This window comes from Zootoca vivipara, chromosome 3, assembly GCF_963506605.1.
Source record: "Zootoca vivipara chromosome 3, rZooViv1.1, whole genome shotgun sequence".
Taxonomy (NCBI): domain Eukaryota; kingdom Metazoa; phylum Chordata; class Lepidosauria; order Squamata; family Lacertidae; genus Zootoca; species Zootoca vivipara.
In genome coordinates, this window is record NC_083278.1 from 4847538 (window position 1) to 4869197 (window position 21660).

The window sequence follows — 21660 nt, forward strand, 5'->3', positions numbered from 1 at the left end:
TCGCCTCCTTGTTCCCAGTGTAGGTCTTTATCCTACTCACCCCCTTTACCTCCTGATGGAGATCTTCACTCACCCCTCCCTCCCTGGTAGGGAATGGCCCAATTTGTGCCCAAATATCTTGGGCTGGCCCTGTCTTTGGGCAACAGCACACAGCCCCATGGACTGAAGCAGCATGTGAGCTCCTTGAGCAACATGCCTATATTGGCTCCATGCTGGGTGGCCATTTCATGGGGCAGGAGCAGGGAACAAAATAAAAAAGGAGTCATGGTAAATAAATAGATATAGCACTATGAAGAATTCAGAAAGGGTTCATTTATAAACATATTTATATTTGTACAATAGCAGCTCATAATATTTAGTTAGGCCAAACTTTCAGTGCCAAATGGGAAGGGAAGTGAAGAGAAACACCACTTTTAATGCCAGTAAGAAACACCAGGTTCAAACAGGAATCAAGCTGATATGAATTCTAGTATGATCAGTGCTATTTTTCTAGATAGAGAGGTGCCAGAACTCACCATGAACTCATTCCATTAGATTGGCAATGGTGCTCACCTGAGAGATGCCAGAACTCGCCAGAGAGGTGCTGAAACTGAGTTCTGGTGAGTTCAAGCTGAAAAAAAGCCCTGAGGATGATACCGGTAACCAAATAAACACACAGCTGCAATGCTGAGAAAAGCTTCACCGCCTGAATTTTAAGGGACAGAAGCCCTAGACGGTCATCTTTATGTCTTGCCCTCACCCCCACTTACTTCTTATCTAGCGCTACTAAAATGGGGCTTTGATCCCAGGAAACCCCATGCATGCAATAGATGCATTCACTGAACTCAGAAAGGGGGAGCAGGGTTGTGCATGCCCCCTTCAGCAGAAGACAGGAAAGGTTGCACAGTATGGGCATCGATTCTGCCATGTAATTGGGAACTCTCTGGTATCAGGGTTCCCAATGACAAATACAGCTCCACAGATAAGAGTCCCCTTTGCACCTTCCACTAAACAATCATGTGAATTCATCCAAAGTCCTATGGGTGTGATTGAAACTCCAGGTGTAAACAGAAACAGGAAAGGGCTTTTGGCTAAGCTCAAGTGTGAATGGCACCTCCTTCGATGAGGATGTTTAGCCAATGGGAATATCTCTTCATTAACTTTTATAACTACAGGTATGCCTAGAAATCTCTGCATAAACTCTAAATGCAGGGCGCAAATATGCACACATAGCGAAAAGATGCTAACCCAACCATCTTAAATACAATTAGGAAGCAAATCACACAAGTCACTTTTTAAATTTCCTTAAGTCACGTCATGTACATGCCTAAAAATAGGATTTTGAGCATGGTTTTAACAATGGAAAGGAGGCGTACACATGAAATGATGTAGGAATGCATTTTTGAACAGAAAAAATAGAAAATATCCCAAACTCTTTTATAGCTGAACGCATACTAACCATTCCAGTTTATAAAACAAATTAAAACACTTTCCTTAAAAAGTAGGGCGATGGCAGTGTTTTGGCAATAGCTTAATTCTAAAGCAACTCTAAAGAAGTTACTGGCGCGGATAGAAAAGAAACGTACTTCCAAAAAGTTTTACTTACAGCTTGCACCTTACCACTAAGCAGCAGCACCAATCCCAGAAAGAGCGTAATTTGTGAAACCCTGCACAGAAAAGACAAAATCGCCATCGTTACAGTGCATGCCGTCCCCGGCGCTACCAAGCGCCTGAAAAGCGGCCCGTCCCCCCGGGGAGGAAGGCGCCACTTACCGGCCAGTGGGGCGGGCGACGCGCAGCGGCGGGGGGCGCCTCATCCTCGTCTCTGGATCCGCGCACGGGAAGGCGCCCTGCGAGTCAGACTGAGAGGAGCAAGCGACACGCGCGTGAGAAGGGCAACGGGGCGCCAGCCGGCCACGCCCCATCCCGGGCCGCGCGCGGGGCAGGGCAGGGCAGGGCAGGGCAGGGCCGCCGGACGAGCCACCCGGCCGGGAGAGACCACCGCTCCCTCCCCGCTCCCGCAAGCGCAGCGCCCTCCCGGCTCCGCCCTGGGCAAGCAAGAGGGAGCCAGCCCCGCGCTAGACTCACCTGCTGCCCTCTCTCTCTCTCTCTCTCTCTCTCTCTCTCTCTCTCTCTCTCTCTCTCTCTCTCTCTCTCTCTCTCTCTCTCTCTCTCTCTCTCTCTCTTTCTCTCCTCGCGCGGTCCGGAGTGCGGCGGGAGCGGCCCTCGGCCAGCTGCTGGCGCCTCCCCGCGGCCCCCGGCCGGGGCGGGACAGGGCGGGGCCTGGGCAGCGCACAAGCGGCGCCGGGCAGCGAGGTCGCCTTTCCTCCTCGACAGGCGCCGGAGGCGGACGCAGGATCGGGGCCGCCGCGCACGTGCGAGTGTCCGGAGCAGCAGCAAGACGAGGACGAGGATGGGCCGCCCCGCGCGGGAATCGCCGCTCGCGCTCCTGATGGCCGCGCTGCTGCTGCTGCCGCTGCTGCTCCTCGAGCAGCGCTGGGCGGCCGAAGCGAAGGCGGTGAGTAGTAGGCTGTGCCCCACCGACCCCGCCGCGCCCAGAGTCCTGGGTCCGCCCGGGGAGAGGGGATCAACGCTCCGGGGAGCCTTCGAGGGGCGCGCAGGCAGCTGGGGTCCTTTCCAAGGAAGGCTGACTCGGGTCTCGGGCGGCGTGCGAATAGAGGCGCTGCTGGGCTGGCCAGCCCTGGGCGCATTTGCCTGCTGGAGAACATGCAGAGCGTCTCGATTTCGTGCCATTTCTCTCTAGCTAGACTTTTGCCATATGTCGATATGGATAGGATAAGGAAATGCCTCCCGGGGTTGCGGAAGCAGTCAGCTAGGTGGTCCGTGTTCTCGGCATGCTTCCAAATGATCGGTCCTCCTGGTGTGAATCTGGTTCCCTTGGCTGCATTTCCCTAAGATCCCACAATTGCCACCGCCAGTGGTCCAGACCCAGTTGTGGGCGCCTGTGGCACAAAGATCCACTGCGAGGGTCACTGGTGGAACAACTTTAAAGTCATTTCACTGTCAGCTCCAGTTTTTGATAAGTCTGGAGCAGTAATGGATTGGAGACAAGCAGGGCCGTCTTTACCCAGAAGTGCAAGAGGCGCCGAATTCTGGGAGGCGCCAGGCACCCACTGCTGAAGCCGCATAAGCTCTTAACTATCTACCTGTTATGAAATAATAAATAATTTTGATCAAGGTAGAAAAACAAAATACAAATATATACCTAGGTATTACCAAAATGTATACCTACTGTTTCACCCAAGGACTTTCGACTTTGTGTGCTCATTTGCCAAAGACGCGTTGTGCTTGTCATTCACAAGGACAGCGCTTGTCAGACTCAACAATGGCGCTTGTAATTCTCAACATGCGAAATTAACTCTTACATCAAAATACTATGTTATGTATTGTATTGAGCTGCTATGTCTTGACACGACTGAAGTTTCGCTAAACTCAATTTGGGGGTGCTGTGCAGATCTTTGCACCCTGGCGGTGCATATGCGAAAGACGGCCCTGGAGACAAGAACCAGACTTGGAGGCTCTGTTGGTGGGTTTTCTGACTAGGAAAGTGCCAGTCAAACTGCCGTGGGGGGGGGGTGCCCTTGCCCTCAAGTCTTGGCTTTGGAGACCCTCATTGATCGCTGTCATTTGAGGCCTAAGAGGCTTCTATAGCATGCAGATGTGACCCGCCTGTCCTTGACAGGGAAAGGCAGACTAGCGTATGGCTGGGGCTGCTTTTGAAATTTAAGTTGCTGTAAAATACAACAGCTGGCTCCCACTGGAACTGGCCACTGAGGACATAACTTCTTAAACAAGCACTTCAACTTCTGTTGTGCTTTCAGGCACAAATCAAAGTGCTTCACTTTTAAACCATTTAGACATCGATGCCTCCTATTACAGCAGCATTCTTCAGCCACCTTGAACCCACACATGAATTGGGGGACTCGTTTCTCAAACCATTTCATACGTGTTTAAGGTGCTGCTGTTTTGACCCACCTAGGCTGCAACCTGGCAAGGGATTAGGGGGCAGCATGAGGCTTCCTGAACTTAATGTTTGCCATACAAGGCCTTCCTCTCTGAGGTCCCCATGCCACTGAAATGAGGTGGGTGGTGACAGGGCAAAAGGGTTTCTTGGCGGTGGTAGCTTGAGGTGTAGTCCCCTCGTGAGGAAGGTGTGCCTAGTGCAGAATTTGATGTCCTTTTGCTGAAGCTGCAAGGCAGACGTGCACATCAGGCAGTCCGAGGCAGCCACCTTTGGCGGCAGAACCCCAAGATGCAGCACCCTTTCTGGCGGGGAAATCACATGAGATCTCATGCGAGCACCACAAGATCTCATGAGATCTCACTGAAACCTACTGCTGTCAATGCTGCTTTGCGGGCACTGCCACACAACCCAGGTAAGGGAGCCAGGCAGCACCTTGGATGTTTTGCCTCAGGCATCAAAATGGGATGCGCTGCTCTTGTGCAGCTGCCATTGTTTTATGGCTTCTGCTGGATTTTGCCACGGCTGTTGCTTGCTATGTTTAACATTGGGTCTTATTCTATATGTGTTTTATCATAATTATGTAAGCTACCCTTGTATAGTTAAAAACAAAACAAGACTCTTGAAAGGTGATGTATAAATATGAACAAAAAGTGTCTGTGTCTCTCTGGGATTACCAAGGATTACTGAAAAATGTAAAATAGTAGTAGAAATACAACAGATCCTTAATGGTTTATAAATATCATCATCATGCTCAGTAATGTAGGCCAAACGTCTGAGGAAAATTGCTTTCCTGGTTTCCAGCAAACAGACTACTTGCATACTGCAGTTTCTTTTTCTTTTTCAATGGTTCAAGCTTACATCCACCTGAGCTTGCTACCGGTATGTGATCATTTCCTCTAGATAAGGATGATCTGCTAAGTATTCATTATTACATATAACCTCAAACTGCATTAACTAGAGCCTGTGCTTTGCATTACAAGCAGCAACTGTTTTGTGGAGGGATTATGTTCCATGGCATGTGAAATCGCATATAATCAACACCAATTGAAAAAGTGTGTTGGGATTGGCTACATGGCACCCATTGTCTTCCCATTTTTTCTGTCTGAAATTGATCAAAGCATTTTATTGCTTGACCGTTGAAACCACTATTGGTCTTGTCCACTCAATCCACCTGAGCCTGTCTTCGCATGCAGGGGAAGTTCCTAACTCAGAGGGTTTGGGGCCCATTGGCTATCCTCACCTGGTTTAGCCAACCTGCCCAAGCCGTTTTCTGGGGTGTGGCTGCTGTTGTAGGCTAACAGCTTCTAGGAGCTGGAGGTGTCAGGATAGGAGTCAAGTGCAGGTCAGCAATAATGGCAGCAATGCACGGGTGCCACTGACATTACGTAACTCTGTTCAAGGGGAAAAAATACAGCTTGGCCTAGTGGCCTCAGCAACCCTTTCTAGCAGGTGTTGCCCTATGGAGAAGTTGCCAGGACTGAAGGTCCCCACCTTGCTCCCTCTTCTCGTTAAAACTCCCCCTCTCCAGGATGTTTCCCAAGCAGTCTCAAACTGTGTCTATGCACAACTAATCTGGATTTTGCCCTCTTCATTTCTCTGTGTGTACTGGGAGAATGGGTGGGGAGAGAGGAGGGGAGCTGGACACAGCAGGAGGCGGAGTCTGAACTTCTCCCTATCACAGGTTCTTCCTGCTCACTAAATCCTGTTGCCCCCCTCTTCCCCCGTCTTCTCCCTTTGACTGCTCCTCAGTGCCCCACCCCCAATCCCCTAGCTCTGAACCTTCCTCCTCTGGGGGTTCCCTTGGGTGCCTCCCACCATTCCTTCCTCTTCATCCAGCTAGTCCTGGACAGCAGGTGAGATCTGAGTGCAAGGTGGGGACCAAAGGTGGACAAACTACCCCAGAAGGAGTATGACGTGTTCCCCCTCCCCTGAGATCCCGTACACCCCAAAAGAACTGTATCAATATATGATACTATATTGTAAAAATACAATTAGGTTTTCAAAAGGAGTGGTGAATGTAGGCAATTTAAATCAACTGGAGTAGGCTTCAAGTCAATCAGACCCTGATGCTTAAAATTGGATAGTGCTCCCAAAGAACTATGATAAATTAACTGTGTGATATTTAGACACAAAAAACCAATATAGTTTAAAGCAGGGTCCCAAAACTAAGGCCCGGGGGCCGGATGCGGCCCAGTCACCTTCTAAAGCCGGCCTGCAGACGGTCCAGGAATCAGCATGTTTTTACATGAATTGAATGTGTCCTTTTATTTAAAACTAGCTGGCCCGGCCACGCATTGCTGTGGGTCATCCCTGTGATTCCCCCCACCCTGTCCCGATCCATGACGTATCTCGCCCCTCCTCCCTCCAACCCCCTGGCTCATCCCTGTGTTTCGGTAGGACACTCTTCCCTCTGTTTTCCCCGGGGAGTGTTGTCCCCTCCCCCCTGTATCGCCATACATTGGCCCTTGCGCACGCATCGTGAACATTTTTATATATTTAGATTAAAAATTTTTGAAGTAAGAACATGAGAAGCAGAAGTTATTATTGTTTAGTTTTATTTTTGGGGTTGTCATTTATTTTGGTGGGTATTGTATGATTTGGGTATTGTTGTGTGTGTTTGGGTTTTTTGTTTGTGTGTGTGTGTTTTGTTATTTGGATTTTCTAATTTTGGAGTAGGTGACCCAGAGAACCTAGAGAACTACTTTAATAATCCTGACCGGGGGGGGGGGATCAAATAGCGAAGACCCACAGCCCCGTAGCAACAGAAGGCGAGTTCCGAAGCACCCAAGCTGTTCGGTTTCATAAAAAACCCAGGAAGTGGCATGGTGTGACGACCCGTGTCCCACTCTACCTTACTATCACTGCGACACAGGAATCCAGAGGGGAAAACACCCACCCTCTGCTCCTGCCGCCTCAAAAATCAACCCCTTTTACTAATGGGTTTCTTAGTAAGGAGAGCCTTCCAGCTTGCGTGGCCTGGTACCTTAAGAAACTCTAGGCTGTCCCCCAGGAATAACCTCTTGCCTCCAGTAAAGGGTCTCCCTCAGTTGGATTCCCCCACTGTAAAAGTTTGCCCTATGCACTCTGGCAACTTCTTGGCACCTCAGGTTACCCTTCTAAGCCTCCTCCGTGTGACTTCAGGACACAAACTGCCACCTCCCTGCCTGAGGTGAGTTTTGCCCTCTCTTGAGCCACCACGGTTGTGAGTCCTGGTACCTCGCTGAAAAAATAAAGACGGACCTTTTTGGCAAAAACAGAGATGAAGTTTTATTGTGTTAAAAACATAAGTGTTTCTTTAACGTGTCATTTATTAATTAGCTTTGTTCCAGTTGTACAAAATAAACTCAGTCAAACATTTAACTTTAAGTTTTCCTAGCCTCTTCACTGTCTTCATACAAGACACCACATAACACCACACCACACCTTCCTCCCTCTCCCTCCAAAACTGACCAAACCGACACTCCCTCCTTTCAAACCGGGCACAGTCCCGCCCCCATCAGAGTTCTATGCCAGTCAGGCTGGAGGTGGGTTAACTCTTTGCCAGCCGGGCAGAAATAAACATTTTAAAAGTGCTTCAATTTGTCACATATCTCCCCCCACCACAAAGACATTGCGTCGGCTTGCTCTTAATTAACTGGAGCAATGCCAAAGCAATGGGCTTGGGGTCAAAAATACTTCAATGCATTCTATAACATTCATATTACAAAGTCAACTAAATTAACATCTCATAAACTTGTACACAGATAAACCCTGTTTGGCATGTGTCAGATTATAACGCCTAAGCACAAATGTTCTGCTAGGGTTCCCGCCATTTCATATAATAATTTGCACCATCCTATACCTCTCAAAAATACCTGGATAAAGCGTCCGCTATGATGTTTTCCTTCCCACTTATGTGCTTGACATCAAATGTGTAATCCTGTAACTGCATGCTCCACCTGATTAACTTGCTGTTGTTACCCTTCATTTGGTTTAACCATTTCAGTGGTGAGTGATCGGTATATAGGGTAAACTTTCGGCCCCACAGGTAAGGCTTCAGTTTACCTACGGACCACAAAATCGCTAGGCATTCGAGTTCTATGGTAGAGAGGTGCTTTTCCCTCTCCAATAGCTTCCGGCTGATATATAACACCGGGTGTAAAAAACCTCCTTCTCCCTCCTGTGCCAGTACTGCACCTAAACCAACACCTGATGCGTCCGTCATTAAATTAAAAGGGCAAAAGAAATCAGGTGCTTTCAAAATGGGCTCTGTCATCAGAGCAGCCTTTAGAAGTTCAAAAGCTTGTTGACACTGTGATGTCCAGATAATCTTGTCCGGGCGGCTTTTCTTCGTACAGTCACTCAACACAGCCGCGTGAGTGCTGAACTGGGGGATAAAACGCCTATAATAACCTATAGCTCCTATAAAGGCACGCACCTGCTTCTTAGTTTTGGGAGCCGGCCAACTTCTGATGGCTTCCACTTTGTTAGTATCTGGCCTGATCACTCCCCCTCCGAGAACATGGCCTAAGTATTTTACCTGTCTTTTCCCCATCTGACACTTAGCCGCTTTTATCCTCTGGAAGACCACACTTAGGTGTTGTAAGTGATCTCTCCACGATGGGCTAAATACCGCTATGTCGTCAATGTAAGCAAGGGCGAACATTTTCAGACCCCTTAGCATCCTATCGATGAGTCGCTGGAACGTGGCTGCCGCGTTCTTTAACCCAAAAGGCAACACTTTAAATTCAAACAACCCATCTCTAGTGATGAAAGCGGTTTTGGGCTTGTCTAAGGGATCCATTTCCACTTGCCAGTACCCTTTTGTTAAGTCAAGTGTAGATATATAATTCGCTTTTCCTATGGTCTCAACCAAGTCGTCCACCCGTGGCATGGGGTAAACGTCCGGCACGGTCACCTGGTTCAACTTTCTGAAGTCCACACAGGGACGAAAGGTATTGTCTGACTTCCTGACCAAGAGCAGGGGCGATGACCAGGGGCTGTAAGAGGGCTCAATCAATCCCAGTGCAAGCATCTCCCTGATCTCTGAAGAGACCAAGTCAGCATGCTCTCCCGTCACCCTGTAAGGGGGGGTAGCTATGGGCTTTGCTTCCCCCGTATCTATTTTATGAGTTGCTAGGCTGGTCCTCCCTGGGATGTTTGAGAAGATCTGAGCAAACTGAGCAAGGACTAATTTTAACTGCTCCTTTTGCTCTGGGGTCAGACTTTCATCGAATGACACCTCTGCTAGAGTTGTGCCCTTACTCAGCTCTCCCCACCCAGTTAAATGAATTCCTTGTGTCACCTTCCCCTTTACTTGTAACACCAACTTATTTCTGTCAAAATAAGGCTTAAGTAAGTTTACATGAAAATTTTTACATCGGTTCCCTTCCCCATCTAACTCTACCAAATAGTTCACCGCAGATATCCTCTCGACCACTTTGAAGGGACCGTCCCACGACACCTCCAACTTCTTTCGACGTCTTGTTCTTAACACGAGCACACTGTCACCGGGCTGGAAAGATCTGTCACTTGCGTGTGCATCATACCACTGCTTCTGTCGACGCTGTGCCTGCTGCAAGTTGTGAGCAGCTTGCTCCCGTAACTCTTGGAGGTTGCTCTGCAGCTCCTGTAGATACGTCACAACATCAGGGCTGTCGATCTGCTCCTCCCCCGACCACGCTGCTTTCATCAAGTCTAGGGGTCCTCGTGGCTGTCGTCCAAATAGGAGTTCAAAAGGACTGAACCCTGTGCTCTCCTGCGGCACTTCGCGATAACCAAATAGGAAGTGTTGCAGCCTCTCATCCCAGTCGTTAGGATGATTGATGGAATAGGTTTTTAGCATCCGGCTCAGGGTTGAGTTAAATTTCTCCGTCAAGCCATTCGACTGCGGATGGTAAGCCGTAGTTTTAACATGCTTAATCCCACAAAGAGTTAAAAGCTCTTCCATGGTCTTGGACGTGAAGGATGTCCCTAAATCTGTTATAATTTCTTTGGGGAATCCCAGCCTTAAGAACACCGACATGAGGGCTTTTGCTACAGTCTTTGAGTCAATGTCCTTTAGAGGTATTGCTTCTGGATAGCGCGTAGCATAATCCACGAGGCATAAAATAAATTTATTCCCCCTTTTCGTAACTCTGGAGATAGGCCCGAGGATGTCCACTCCTACTCTGGAAAAGGGCTCAGTAATTACAGGAATAGACTGTAACAAGCCTCGCGTTTTGTCCGCTCTTTTGCCTGCTTTTTGGCAGATCACACAGGACTTGCAATACTCTTTGATGTCTTTGCCCATCCCAGGCCAGTAAAATCTTGCTTGGATTCTATCACTAGTCTTTCTAATGCCTAGATGCGCTGCTGAGGGTGCGTCGTGTGCCATTTGTAGCACTTGCAACCGGTAAGCTCTTGGCAACACTAACTGTTTCTTCCTTTCCCAAACAGCAGCAGTTTTCCTCCTCCTAGAAATTCTATACAGTGTTCCCTCAATGGTGGTAAATAAGCAGGGGTTCTCCACAGTTACTTCTGCAGTAGGACTTTGTGCTTTACCCCACAGCTCTTTTATAGTTTCATCCTCTTTTTGATCACTCAAGAATTGGGCACCGTGCTCCTGAACCACTGGCACGCTAATCACCCCTTCATCCTCACCAGGCTCTATGGGTGACTCTATAACTGCAGGAGGATTACTCTCAGTGACTTGAGACTGTGACCTAGTTATCACTTGAATACGGTGCTTCTGACTAGCTAGGTCATTCCCTATTAAAAAGGGCACCTCCAATTCATTTAGGATTCCTACTCTCCACTTGCCACAAAATCCTTTGTAGGTAATATCAACTTCAGCTAATGGTACTTCAAAATGTGGGCCCCATATGCCTTTTAAACTATAGGACTGACCCTTGAGGTACTGCTCCTTTGGAACGAATTGTGATTTGACAAGTGAGACTTCTGCTCCTGTGTCCCTCAAACCTAAACAAGACTGACCATTTAATTCAATTGGCTCCATGTAATCTTGGTTGCACTCCTGCTCAGCCCTCCAGACCTGCAAGACCTTAGAAGTAGTCTCAGCTGGACTGTCTGCTTTCTCTGAGCCTTCTGTCTGAGGCGAGCTATTTTCCTGTGACTGCGTTATCAGTTTTATTTGTTTAGCTGCAGTAGGTGTAGTTTGCGACTTAACCAGCAGGGGGCACCTGGCACGTACATGGCCCTCACGATTACAGAAAAAACAAGTGATTTTCTTAGACCCTGTCTTGTCAGAAACTGATTCCCTGACAGGAAAATTTTCTTGCCTGTCTTTATTTTCTCTGTTTCTCCATGGATTACCCTTCTGTGAGTGTTTTGGGAATGCTATTTCATTGAAATCTCCTTGTAGTTCGTCTAAGACCTCAGCAACCTCTGCCACAGTTTTCAGTTTTTTATCCCTCAAGAACCAACGTAAATTGCTAGGGATTTGCTTAAAAAATTGTTCTAAACAAATTAATTGTTTTAACTCATCAAAGGCCTTCACTCCACTCCCTTGAATCCATCTGTCAAGTAATTTATCTAAGCGGCTAGCTAGTTGGGCATAAGTCTCTTTATGTTCCTTTTTTGCCTCACGAAAAGCCTTTCTGCTTTGTTCAGCCGTGAGCCCACATCGAACCCTGACCCTTTGCTTAAATACTTGGTAACTTGACAGCTCTTCTTCCCTCAGGTCAGCATAAATTTCACTTAGTATCCCACAAATTTGAGGTCTTAAATAAAGCATCCAGTTCTCCTCAGGTATTTGAAATTCCACACAAACGCGTTCGAAGGTAAATAGAAACGATTCGACATTATCGTCTTTTCCAAATTTGGGGAACCTTTTTAAATTAATTGCGATACTATCATTATTAACTGAGCTACTAGTTAATTCTGATCGCAAACGTATCTCTTCAAGCTTCATTCTGTCCTGTTCTAATTGAACCCTTAACCTCTCGGACTGCATTCTCTCCTCAGCTTCAATTCTAGCTTTTTCTCCCTCACTTTCAATTCTAGCTTTTTCCCTCTCACTTTCAGCTTCAATCCTAGCTTTTTCTCTGTCACTTTCAATTCTAGCTTTTTCCCTCTCACTTTCAGATGCTATCTTTTCCCTCTCAGCTTCAATTCGGGCCATCTCAATTCGTAGTTTCATCAGTTCTACCTCAGAACCTGGGCTTCCCTCAGCCCCTTCCGTTCTTTCATCTCCTTTTGCCTTTCTGGGTTTTCTTACGTGAGTCATTTTCCTCACAGGAAAATCCTGACAGACCCAAACCAAACTAGGCGCGTGAGCTTTGAATTTCGATCACGACGCTGCCACCAAAAATGTGACGACCCGTGTCCCACTCTACCTTACTATCACTGCGACACAGGAATCCAGAGGGGAAAACACCCACCCTCTGCTCCTGCCGCCTCAAAAATCAACCCCTTTTACTAATGGGTTTCTTAGTAAGGAGAGCCTTCCAGCTTGCGTGGCCTGGTACCTTAAGAAACTCTAGGCTGTCCCCCAGGAATAACCTCTTGCCTCCAGTAAAGGGTCTCCCTCAGTTGGATTCCCCCACTGTAAAAGTTTGCCCTATGCACTCTGGCAACTTCTTGGCACCTCAGGTTACCCTTCTAAGCCTCCTCCGTGTGACTTCAGGACACAAACTGCCACCTCCCTGCCTGAGGTGAGTTTTGCCCTCTCTTGAGCCACCACGGTTGTGAGTCCTGGTACCTCGCTGAAAAAATAAAGACGGACCTTTTTGGCAAAAACAGAGATGAAGTTTTATTGTGTTAAAAACATAAGTGTTTCTTTAACGTGTCATTTATTAATTAGCTTTGTTCCAGTTGTACAAAATAAACTCAGTCAAACATTTAACTTTAAGTTTTCCTAGCCTCTTCACTGTCTTCATACAAGACACCACATAACACCACACCACACCTTCCTCCCTCTCCCTCCAAAACTGACCAAACCGACACTCCCTCCTTTCAAACCGGGCACAGTCCCACCCCCATCAGAGTTCTATGCCAGTCAGGCTGGAGGTGGGTTAACTCTTTGCCAGCCGGGCAGAAATAAACATTTTTAAAGTGCTTCAATTTGTCACACATGGGGAAGGTAGGAGATTGAAAATGGGGGGGGGGTTGGCCACTGCAAATATCCAAGGACTTAAACTGGGGGGAGAAAGTGCATGGTTGTTGTTTTTTAAAGACGCAGAGGCTGGCAACCAGTCATAGTATGAAGCGTAGGTTAAAAGGGGCATGTCTGCCCTTACTTAAAATGGCTACCGGGGCCTCGCATGTGACACAACGCCCGCTAAATTTTAAAGTAAAAACCCCTTGCCGTGCCCCCAAGTGCGTTGCTGTGGGCTATCCCCCCCGGGCCTAGTGGGGGCCTGGCAGGGGACTACATAAAACAAAGGCCGTGCTGCGGCCTGCGATCCAGGCACTCCCCTCACCCCCCCGGGCCTAGTGGGGGCCTGGCAGGAGGCTATGTAAAACAAAGGCCATGCTGCGGCCTGCGGTCCAGGCACTCCCCCCCGGGCCTAGTGGGTGCCTAGCAGCCTGGCAGAGGCCTAGGGGTCTGGTAATGGCCGCCTTGGTGGTTTCAGTTGCTTGGTTGATGATGTCATTATTTGGTTTGTGGGTGTGGTGTAGATTTCACAGGAAGGGGGGGTGTACTGTGGGAGGAAATCCACTTGAGGGCGCTGTTTTACTTTGTTGAAGTAAAACACCTGCGGAGATGTGAGATGTGTGGGGTTTTTTACTAACAACACTCAGGAAGTGGCCTGGATCGTTGTGTCAAAATTTCAGGACGATTGATCAAGTGGTTACGGAGAAAAGTGGAGCCCGCACTTTCAGGATTTTTACATTTTTATATATATAGATGCATCTCATCCCTGGGTTATTTGTGGGGCATAGGAATTAGTTCATCCCCCCCCCAAAATATAGTCCGGCCCCCCACAAGGTCTGAGGGACAGTGGACCGGCCCCCTGCTGAAAAAGTTTGCTGACCCCTGGTTTAAAGGAACACAGTCTCACACAAGACAATACTTGTAAATTAAGAGGAAGCATGTTTCCCCCTTCAAAACTAGACTCTGGGTTTTAAAAAAGGATGAACTAAAAATAATACATTTGGAGTTATAAATCAAACAAAACAGCATAATGTTAAACAAATAAAGAAGAAACAGAGAAAAGCTATTTGTGCATGCTGTTCCTCTCTGCAAGCACTCTGACTGGAGCATTCTGTGAGATTCTAGCCCTTGATGGACAGGTCTAGCTTCCAATCAGCACACTTCAGTTCCCCTCCCACCCCCGCCACACTGGAATCACTCTTCCCACCCAGGGGTTGCATTTTAGTTGAGCTTATTTTGGAGATGGGATTTGGTTGGTTATCTTAGACAAGGATCGGTAGCACAGCGCTAGTACTGATTTGGCGTGGATGCCTTGCTGAGCCTGACTTTGGATATGCCTGGCAAGCCTTATGACTTCATTTGAAACCTACCTAGTTCCCCCCTAAACCATTTCAGAGTAGAAGAGAGTTTCCAGAGTTACAGGCTCCACCCAGTTCCTCTGTATGTGTGGAGCAGCTGCCTGGCTTTCCATTCCATGTATGTTTTTGAATGGCAAGTTTCAAAGTCCTAGGCATGTGTTGTTTAAGTATCTTTTCCCTTCTCCAGAGTTTGTTATTTTATGTCTTTCGGCCTCTGCTGTACAGTTTCCTTCCTCTGGACTAAGCACTGCTCTTTTCACCCCAATTCAAACTGCTTCCTGGAATGCATCTCCAAGGTACTTAAGACTGAGTCACTTAAAACCTCCTTTGGGATCTGAATTGTACAGATCTCTATCACTTCAAGGGGATTCATCAATGTCCTCTGAACACTGTCCTGGCAAACTGAGGCCGTGTCTATAGGCCTGTTTGGGCAACTCTCTGCACTTGGAATGTTTCCGGAAGACAGTTCCCACCCAAACTGAAAGAGGCCACAGGAATGGGTGGATCATAGGGATGGCAGACTGGACCAGACCTCCACCCTGACTTTTGTTTCCGTTTCCTGCCTAAGGGAAGAGATGTCCGAAGAGACATAAATAATCTCACAGTAGTTTTGAAATGTTAACAATGCAGCAGAACTAATCTGGCAATAAACGTGCTTGTTAATTGTGAGTTATCTTAGTTCAAAATGTGACTATCTGTGTGAAGGAGTAATTGGCCCATGTTGTTGTTGTTTAGTCGCTTAGTCGTGTCCGACTCTTCGTGACCCCATGGACCAGAGCACACCAGGCACTCCTGTCTTGCGCTGCCTTCCGCAGTTTGGTCAAACTCATGTTCGTAGCTTCGAGAACACTGTCCAACCATCTTGGCCCATATATGTTTGTAACTGCTTTCCCCCGTACAATAACCCTTTTCTTTCTTTTGTCTCTTTTGCATTCTTTTACCTCTAAAACCACAATATATTGTGTAAGAAGCTTTCTAGCAGATCAAAAAGTACCCACCAAAGTCAAGTCCTAATTAACTAAGTGTTCCATTGTCTTCACTTCAATTACAGTATTCATACCTTTTAAAATAGGTTCACTGTCATAGAATCATAGAATCGTAGAGTTGGAAGAGACCACAAGGGCCATCCAGTCCAACCCCCTGCCAAGCAGGAAACACCATCAAAGCATTCTTGACATATGCCTGTCAAGCCTCTGCTTAAAGACCTCCAAAGAAGGAGACTCCACCACACTTCTTGGCAGCAAATTCCACTGCCGAACAGCTCTTTACTGTCAGGAAGTTCTTCCTAATGTTTAGGTGGAATCTTCTTTCTTGAAGTTTGAATCCATTGCTCAGTGTCCGCTTCTCTGGAGCAGCAGAAAACAACCTTTCTCCCTCCTCTATATGACATCCTTCTATATATTTGAACATGGCTATCATATCACCCCTTAACCTTCTCTTGTCTAGGCTAAACAAACCCAGCTCACTAAGCCGTTCCTCATAAGGCATCGTTTCCAGGCCTTTGACCATTTTGGTTGCCCTCCTCTGGACATGTTCCAGCTTGTCAGTATCCTTCTTGACCTGTGGTGCCCAGAACTGGACACAGTACTCCAGGTGAGGTCTGACCAGAGCAGAATACAGTGGTACTATTACTTCCCTTGATCTAGATGCTATATTCCTATTGAGTACTCCTGTTGAGTCTCTGTGCATCTTCTGAAGTTTGAGAGAAAAATCTTTGTTGAGGCCAGGTATATGGGACAGTAGTTGAGAAGCAGATCAGTTAAAGCAGGGAAGACCGAATTGACATTACTGGGATTTCAAAGGCGGAATTGACATCTGCGGAGAATTTCCGAAAGTTGGCACTTTATTCTAGCTCTTAGGCAAGTCAATTGAAAAATTGCATTCTTTTGGCACAACAATTTTGGGGTCTTTTTTTAAAAAAGCTCAACAACTTTTTGGGTGTCCTGGTGGCCTTTACTTTTTGAAATATGGCAACCCTGATGGTAACCCATAGACCCCCAGAGTAACTGTCTGGCCTGCCTAATTTTTAACCAAGGCTGGATATAAAGCCTGTTTACCATTTGCAAAATAAGGGGGAAATACCTTCACAAATGTGTATCATGTGTGTAACCAGGGTTTATGCTGGTGGGGGACAGAACCTCAGTTAAGTATTTTTATGGATTTATTTGATCTTGGGGGCAGCTGCCCCTTCCTCCTCTCCCCTTTGGCTACGCCCATGTTGTGTATGTGAGAGAGAATGCTTTGTGTGAGAACTAAGGATGCTCATTTCAGATAAAATTGGACCACAGTCCCCCTTCCCCAGCCTCAATTCTTATCCAATTCAATCCAAATGAGAGATGAACTCTCCCAACCCTCCTTCCCTCCCGTCTCACTTACTAGGCTAAGGCTGATGGCAGTGGCAAGCTGTGACCAGCAGGAAGGGGCGAGGGACGTCTTTTCCTTTTCCTGCTATTACCAGAGGAAGGGGAACAGCCCTCTTTTTCCTTGACTCTCTCTGCTTGCTGTGGCTTGCCACTTCAGCCCAGTAAATGGAATAATTCACAAGAACTCCATATCCTAATAAGAAGATTGACATCTTCATAATTTGAGAATACCCGAGTCTTTTTTTTCTTTTGAATTACTTTATTGAGAAATATTAAAAATACATCAAATTACCAAATTGTTGTTGTTGTTTAGTCGTTTAGTCGTGTCCGACTCTTCGTGACCCCATGGACCATAGCACGCCAGGCACTCCTGTCTTGCACTGCCTCCCGCAGTTTGGTCAAACTCATGTTCGTAGCTTTGAGAACACTGTCCAACCATCTCGTTCCCTGTCGTCCCCTTCTCCTAGTGCCCTCAATCTTTCCCAACATCAGGGTCTTTTCCAAGGATTCTTCTCTTCTCATGAGGTGGCCAAAGTATTGGAGCCTCAGCTTCACAATCTGTCCTTCCAGGGTGCATTCAGGGCTGATTTCCTTAAGAATTGATAGGTTTGATCTTCTTGCAGTCCATGGGATAAATAAATTAAATAAATTACCAAATATAAAGTACAAAATACAAAATAATGTACTTCGGATATAATTCAACTCTTACACATATAAACATAAAATTATATACAACCAAATACAGAGCTTTTGGCAAGTAGACACAAAGCTAATTGTTTATTATGCATGGCCTCTTCAATCTCTTTACCATTTTCCCATATACATCCCAGAACCTGATGGGCATTTAGCTAGCTGTTAATATTCCTCTATTGTATTTGCTGCTTATGGCAACTTCTTGACCCTTATTTTTAGGTATGCAAGAAAGGAATGCTTTGGTGCTGGCTCTGGGCACTCCATCTAAGCATCTATCTTTTACATAAAACAGATCTGAGTTAACATCCCAGAAGTTTCCTGCCTGCTTTCAGTGTGTGCGAACTGCGTTGGGCTACAGGATGTACTATTAGAGTAAATTAGGCATCTCGAATATGAAGTTCCATGTGCTGCTATCTCATGAGATTTATCCAGAAAAGCAAGCAAATATGCAGCTGTAGAATCTTAAAGCTGTGGGATAATAAAACCTTCCCGGAAGCGGGGGAATGCCTTGACCCTGGTCTAAATATTACAGATGAAGTCTGGTCCAGTGATTGAAGTGCCTGGTTGTGTGAGCCTAGTAATGTGATACAGAGTTTCCTTGATCTCCCACAGATTCTTTCCCAGCCCCTTAAAGAGTCAATAGCTGGTTGTTGTTTTTGTATGTATTTTAACAGTCATACCCCTAGGTCTAATTATGTTGTTATTCCCGGTTTGGAAATGGGAAGTAGCACTTTATTTATTTATATATCTATTTTGAAAAGTGTGATAAATATAAAGACTGTTGTTGATTCAGCAAAGCTAACAGCTAAAATAAGAGAATCTAATGATGATTTGGGTTTTTTTAAGAATGGAAGCCTTTTCAGATTATTTGAAGAAATACTACAGCATGAAGAATCTTTGAGCAGGTTTTGAACTATGAGCAACAGAAAGAATTAAAGATTATTGTGTTCTGACTGATAAAAAAGAGGGAAGGCAAGGTGCAGCAAATGAGGGATTCATTCATTCATTTATTCATTATGAGTAGATCATAGCTGCCAAGTTATCCCTTTTTTACAGGGATTTTCCCTTATGCTGAATAGGCTTCCTCGTGAGAAAAGGGAAAACTTGGCAGCTATGGAGTAGATACACTGAAATCAGTGACCCACAGGTCTGTTTCAGCTGGACTTCAGGCTGCCTTGCCCCATGGCCACAGCTTTTTAGTTGGACCAGTGCTAGCACCAGAAACTCCCTCTAGTAAAGGGAAGGGCCAGAGATGGTACTGAAGGTAATGAGAAAAACATGTTGTTAATGCTGATAATTTTAAGGTCTCTGGGATTGGCTACCCAGAGCGGAGGGGCGGAGCAGCACTTTCAGAGGGCCAATGACAGGACTTGGTCTGAGATGGGAGAAAGGGATGAGGAGAGTCTTGGACGGAGGGAGAACTGGCTCTGATCCGAGTGGTACATCCGCTCTGAGGAGACCAGAGGAAGGAGGAGGAAGAGCGGCTGGAGGGTCTGGGGAAAGTATTCTGACAGGAACTAACTGGAGGGCTGAGTGAGCCAGGAGAGGGAGAAGATGGAGGAAGACAGACTCAAGCGGGGTCTCCTTCCCCTTGGGAGGGAGGGGAGAGATCTTCCAAGCGTTTCATCTTGATGACACACACAAAAGAGATGCCTCATTTGTGACACACTACTTCAGATTTACTAGCAAACTGGAGGGTAAACAAACTCCTTTCTAGCACGACACACGTCTTTGGAAAGCTCTGTTCTAGGCAAAGAAGACCCCTAAGCCAGTAACAAGGGGGGAGGGGATCCCCTGGGTCTGTTATACTATTTGGAAATACCTCCGCAGTGGGAACTGAGGGAAAGTGCCCCTCACTTATGAACCAGGGTATTCAATTGGGAAACACTGGCCTGTGAGCATCCAGTTGGAGAACAGCCTTTACCAAAGGTGCTCGAATTCAGGACACAAGGGGGAAACGTGCTAAGAGGAAGGCGCATTTGGCAAAACCTCACCGGGATCAACTCCCTTCCGGAAACCAATATCCCCACTGTGGAAGGATGGGTGGATCCAGAATTGGCCTCCACAGTCACTTACGGACCCATTGTTAAAACCATGTTTATGGAAGACAATCTTACTCGGCTACGAGTGATCGCCAAAGAGGCAGCAGCAGCTGTGTCAAAAGTATTTAACTGTAACACCTATAACAGCTAAGTAAAGAAACAAGAGGGAAATAGCAGAAACTCAAGAAACTTGAACATCTACCTGAAGTGTAACAACTGATTTTTAATATCCGAAGTTTAAGAAAACTCTTCATGACCCCCTGGACCAGAGCACGCCAGGCACTCCTGTCTTCCGCTGCCTCCCGCAGTTTGGTCAGACTCATGTTGGTGGCTTCGAGAACACTGTCCAACCATCTCGTCCTCTGTCGTCCCCTTCTCCTAGTGCCCTCCATCTTTCCCAACATAAGGGTCTTTTCCAGGGAGTCTTCTCTTCTCATGAGGTGGTCAAACTATTGGAGCCTCAGCTTCAGGATCTGTCCTTCCAGGGAGCACTCAGGGCTGATTTCCTTCAGAATGGATAGGTTTGATCTTCTTGCAGTCCATGGGACTCTCAAGAGTCTCCTCCAGCACCATAATTCAAAAGCATCAATTCTTCGGTGATCAGCCTTCTCTCTATGGTCCAGCTCTCACTTCCATACGCCACTACTGGGACAACCATAGCTTTAACTATACGGACCTTTGTTGGCAAGGTAATGTCTCTGCTTTTTAAGATGCTGTCTAGGTTGGTCATTGCTTTTCTCCCAAGAAGCAGGCGTCTTTTAATTCCATGGCTGCTGTCACCATTAGGATATTGTAATTTGGGCTACAGGATTTCCTCTCACATCTAAGAGCATCTTTCTTGACATTTATAACTATTCCTGTCTCAGTGCAGGATGTCATTCTTTAAGCAAAGATACTGAATGGTGTTGTTAGTTCTATGCTTTTATGTTGCTCCACTTGGTATAGGATAATCAAAAGGTTGCTTTAATTTCTCAGAGTTCCTTGATAAAATACATTGACTATTTAGAAACAATAGTCCTTTTATTGCCGTTTCTGTTTCAATTTTGGAACATATTTTTAGCATAAGAGAGTGATTGTTTTAACATTTCAAAAGAATAAGGATAACATTGTATTACATGCTAGATAATTTCTAGTATAGAAATGTGTTTTATTTTAAGGTTGCTTGGAATCTGAAAGAGGCATTTCACTTTTGACCTTTACACGAAATCAACTGTTGCTCCCTCTCTGCAGCTTCTGGGTTAATGGAAATACTTCCTTGTTTCAGTTCAGTACAAAGCTTAACTGTGTGTAAAAAGGAGAGACGATAAATAACTTCTCTGCATGTAAAATATATCCTACTCAAGTTAGGGTCAAACTAGACATGATATTAACTGTAAATTTCTCAGCATTAGCTGAGGAAACTGATTGTTACTGAGATTACTGCAAGTGTGGAGGGGCAATGCAATCCTTTCCTCCGCTGCTGTGATTCTGGAGAAAATTCTTCTTCTGGCATTTGCTTTGGAAGAAAATTATCCATTGTTCAGCACAGACCTGGGCTGCTGAAAGAAGATGCTAGAGAAGATTGCCTTAGGGGACAATTGGCACCTGATGCCAATGAGTTGTATGTTTGTCTGTCCTTCATGGAAGTAACAGAGGCAGCAGGATGGCCTGTCCCATTTGACCACCTAAGGTGGAATGGGAATGTACTGCTCCCTGCTGCTGCTGCTGCTGCTGCTGCTGCTGCTGCTGCTGCTGGAATCCCCCCTGTGAGGGACAGGGGATATCGCGAAGTCCCTCCCCTCCTGAGTTCAAGCCAATCACCGAGCACAGGGGAAAGCAGAGAGAGTTCCGATTCCAGTGGGGAAGCAGGAAGTCGTGTCCGAGGCTCAGGCAAGGTAGAGGAGCCAGGGTCCCAGGTGGGACAGGAAGGGGCGAATAAGGGGGGGAGACCCATCCCCCCAACGCCAGAACTACGCAGGAAGAGGAGGGGAAAGAGGATGGGTCTGCCAAAGCTTTTGTGTTGGAGAAAGACGCGCCAAAAGCCATTAGGAGGTTCTGAAACCGACTGATCACATCACTCCGTGTAAATAGTAATGACTTCAGCACTGTAAATACGCAGCACCAATAAAAGAATAAAATGCAGAGCTGCGTAGCGTCGTTACTCTGAAGTAGTCCACTCCGGCCA

General features: G+C 46.6%; 2 protein-coding genes across 3 annotated transcripts in view; one reads left to right on the top strand and one right to left on the bottom strand.

The window, feature by feature from the left end:
- The window catches only part of COL4A2 (collagen type IV alpha 2 chain), a 145815-nt gene extending 143677 nt beyond the window's left edge, over positions 1-2138 (bottom strand). For both annotated transcript variants that reach the window (XM_060272358.1, XM_035110370.2), the window contains exons 1-3: positions 2068-2138; positions 1753-1841; positions 1586-1646 (exon numbers count right to left, since the gene is read on the bottom strand). In XM_060272358.1, coding sequence (XP_060128341.1) covers positions 1586-1646; positions 1753-1796 — 105 coding nt within the window. In that variant the 5' untranslated portion in view covers positions 1797-1841; positions 2068-2138. The remainder of the gene's footprint in view (positions 1-1585; positions 1647-1752; positions 1842-2067) is intronic.
- Positions 2139-2275: 137 nt separating this feature from the next.
- The window catches only part of COL4A1 (collagen type IV alpha 1 chain), a 182046-nt gene continuing 162661 nt past the window's right edge, over positions 2276-21660 (top strand). The window contains exon 1 of the mRNA XM_035110373.2: positions 2276-2497. Within this exon, the coding sequence (XP_034966264.1) occupies positions 2393-2497 (105 nt within the window). The 5' untranslated portion in view covers positions 2276-2392. The remainder of the gene's footprint in view (positions 2498-21660) is intronic.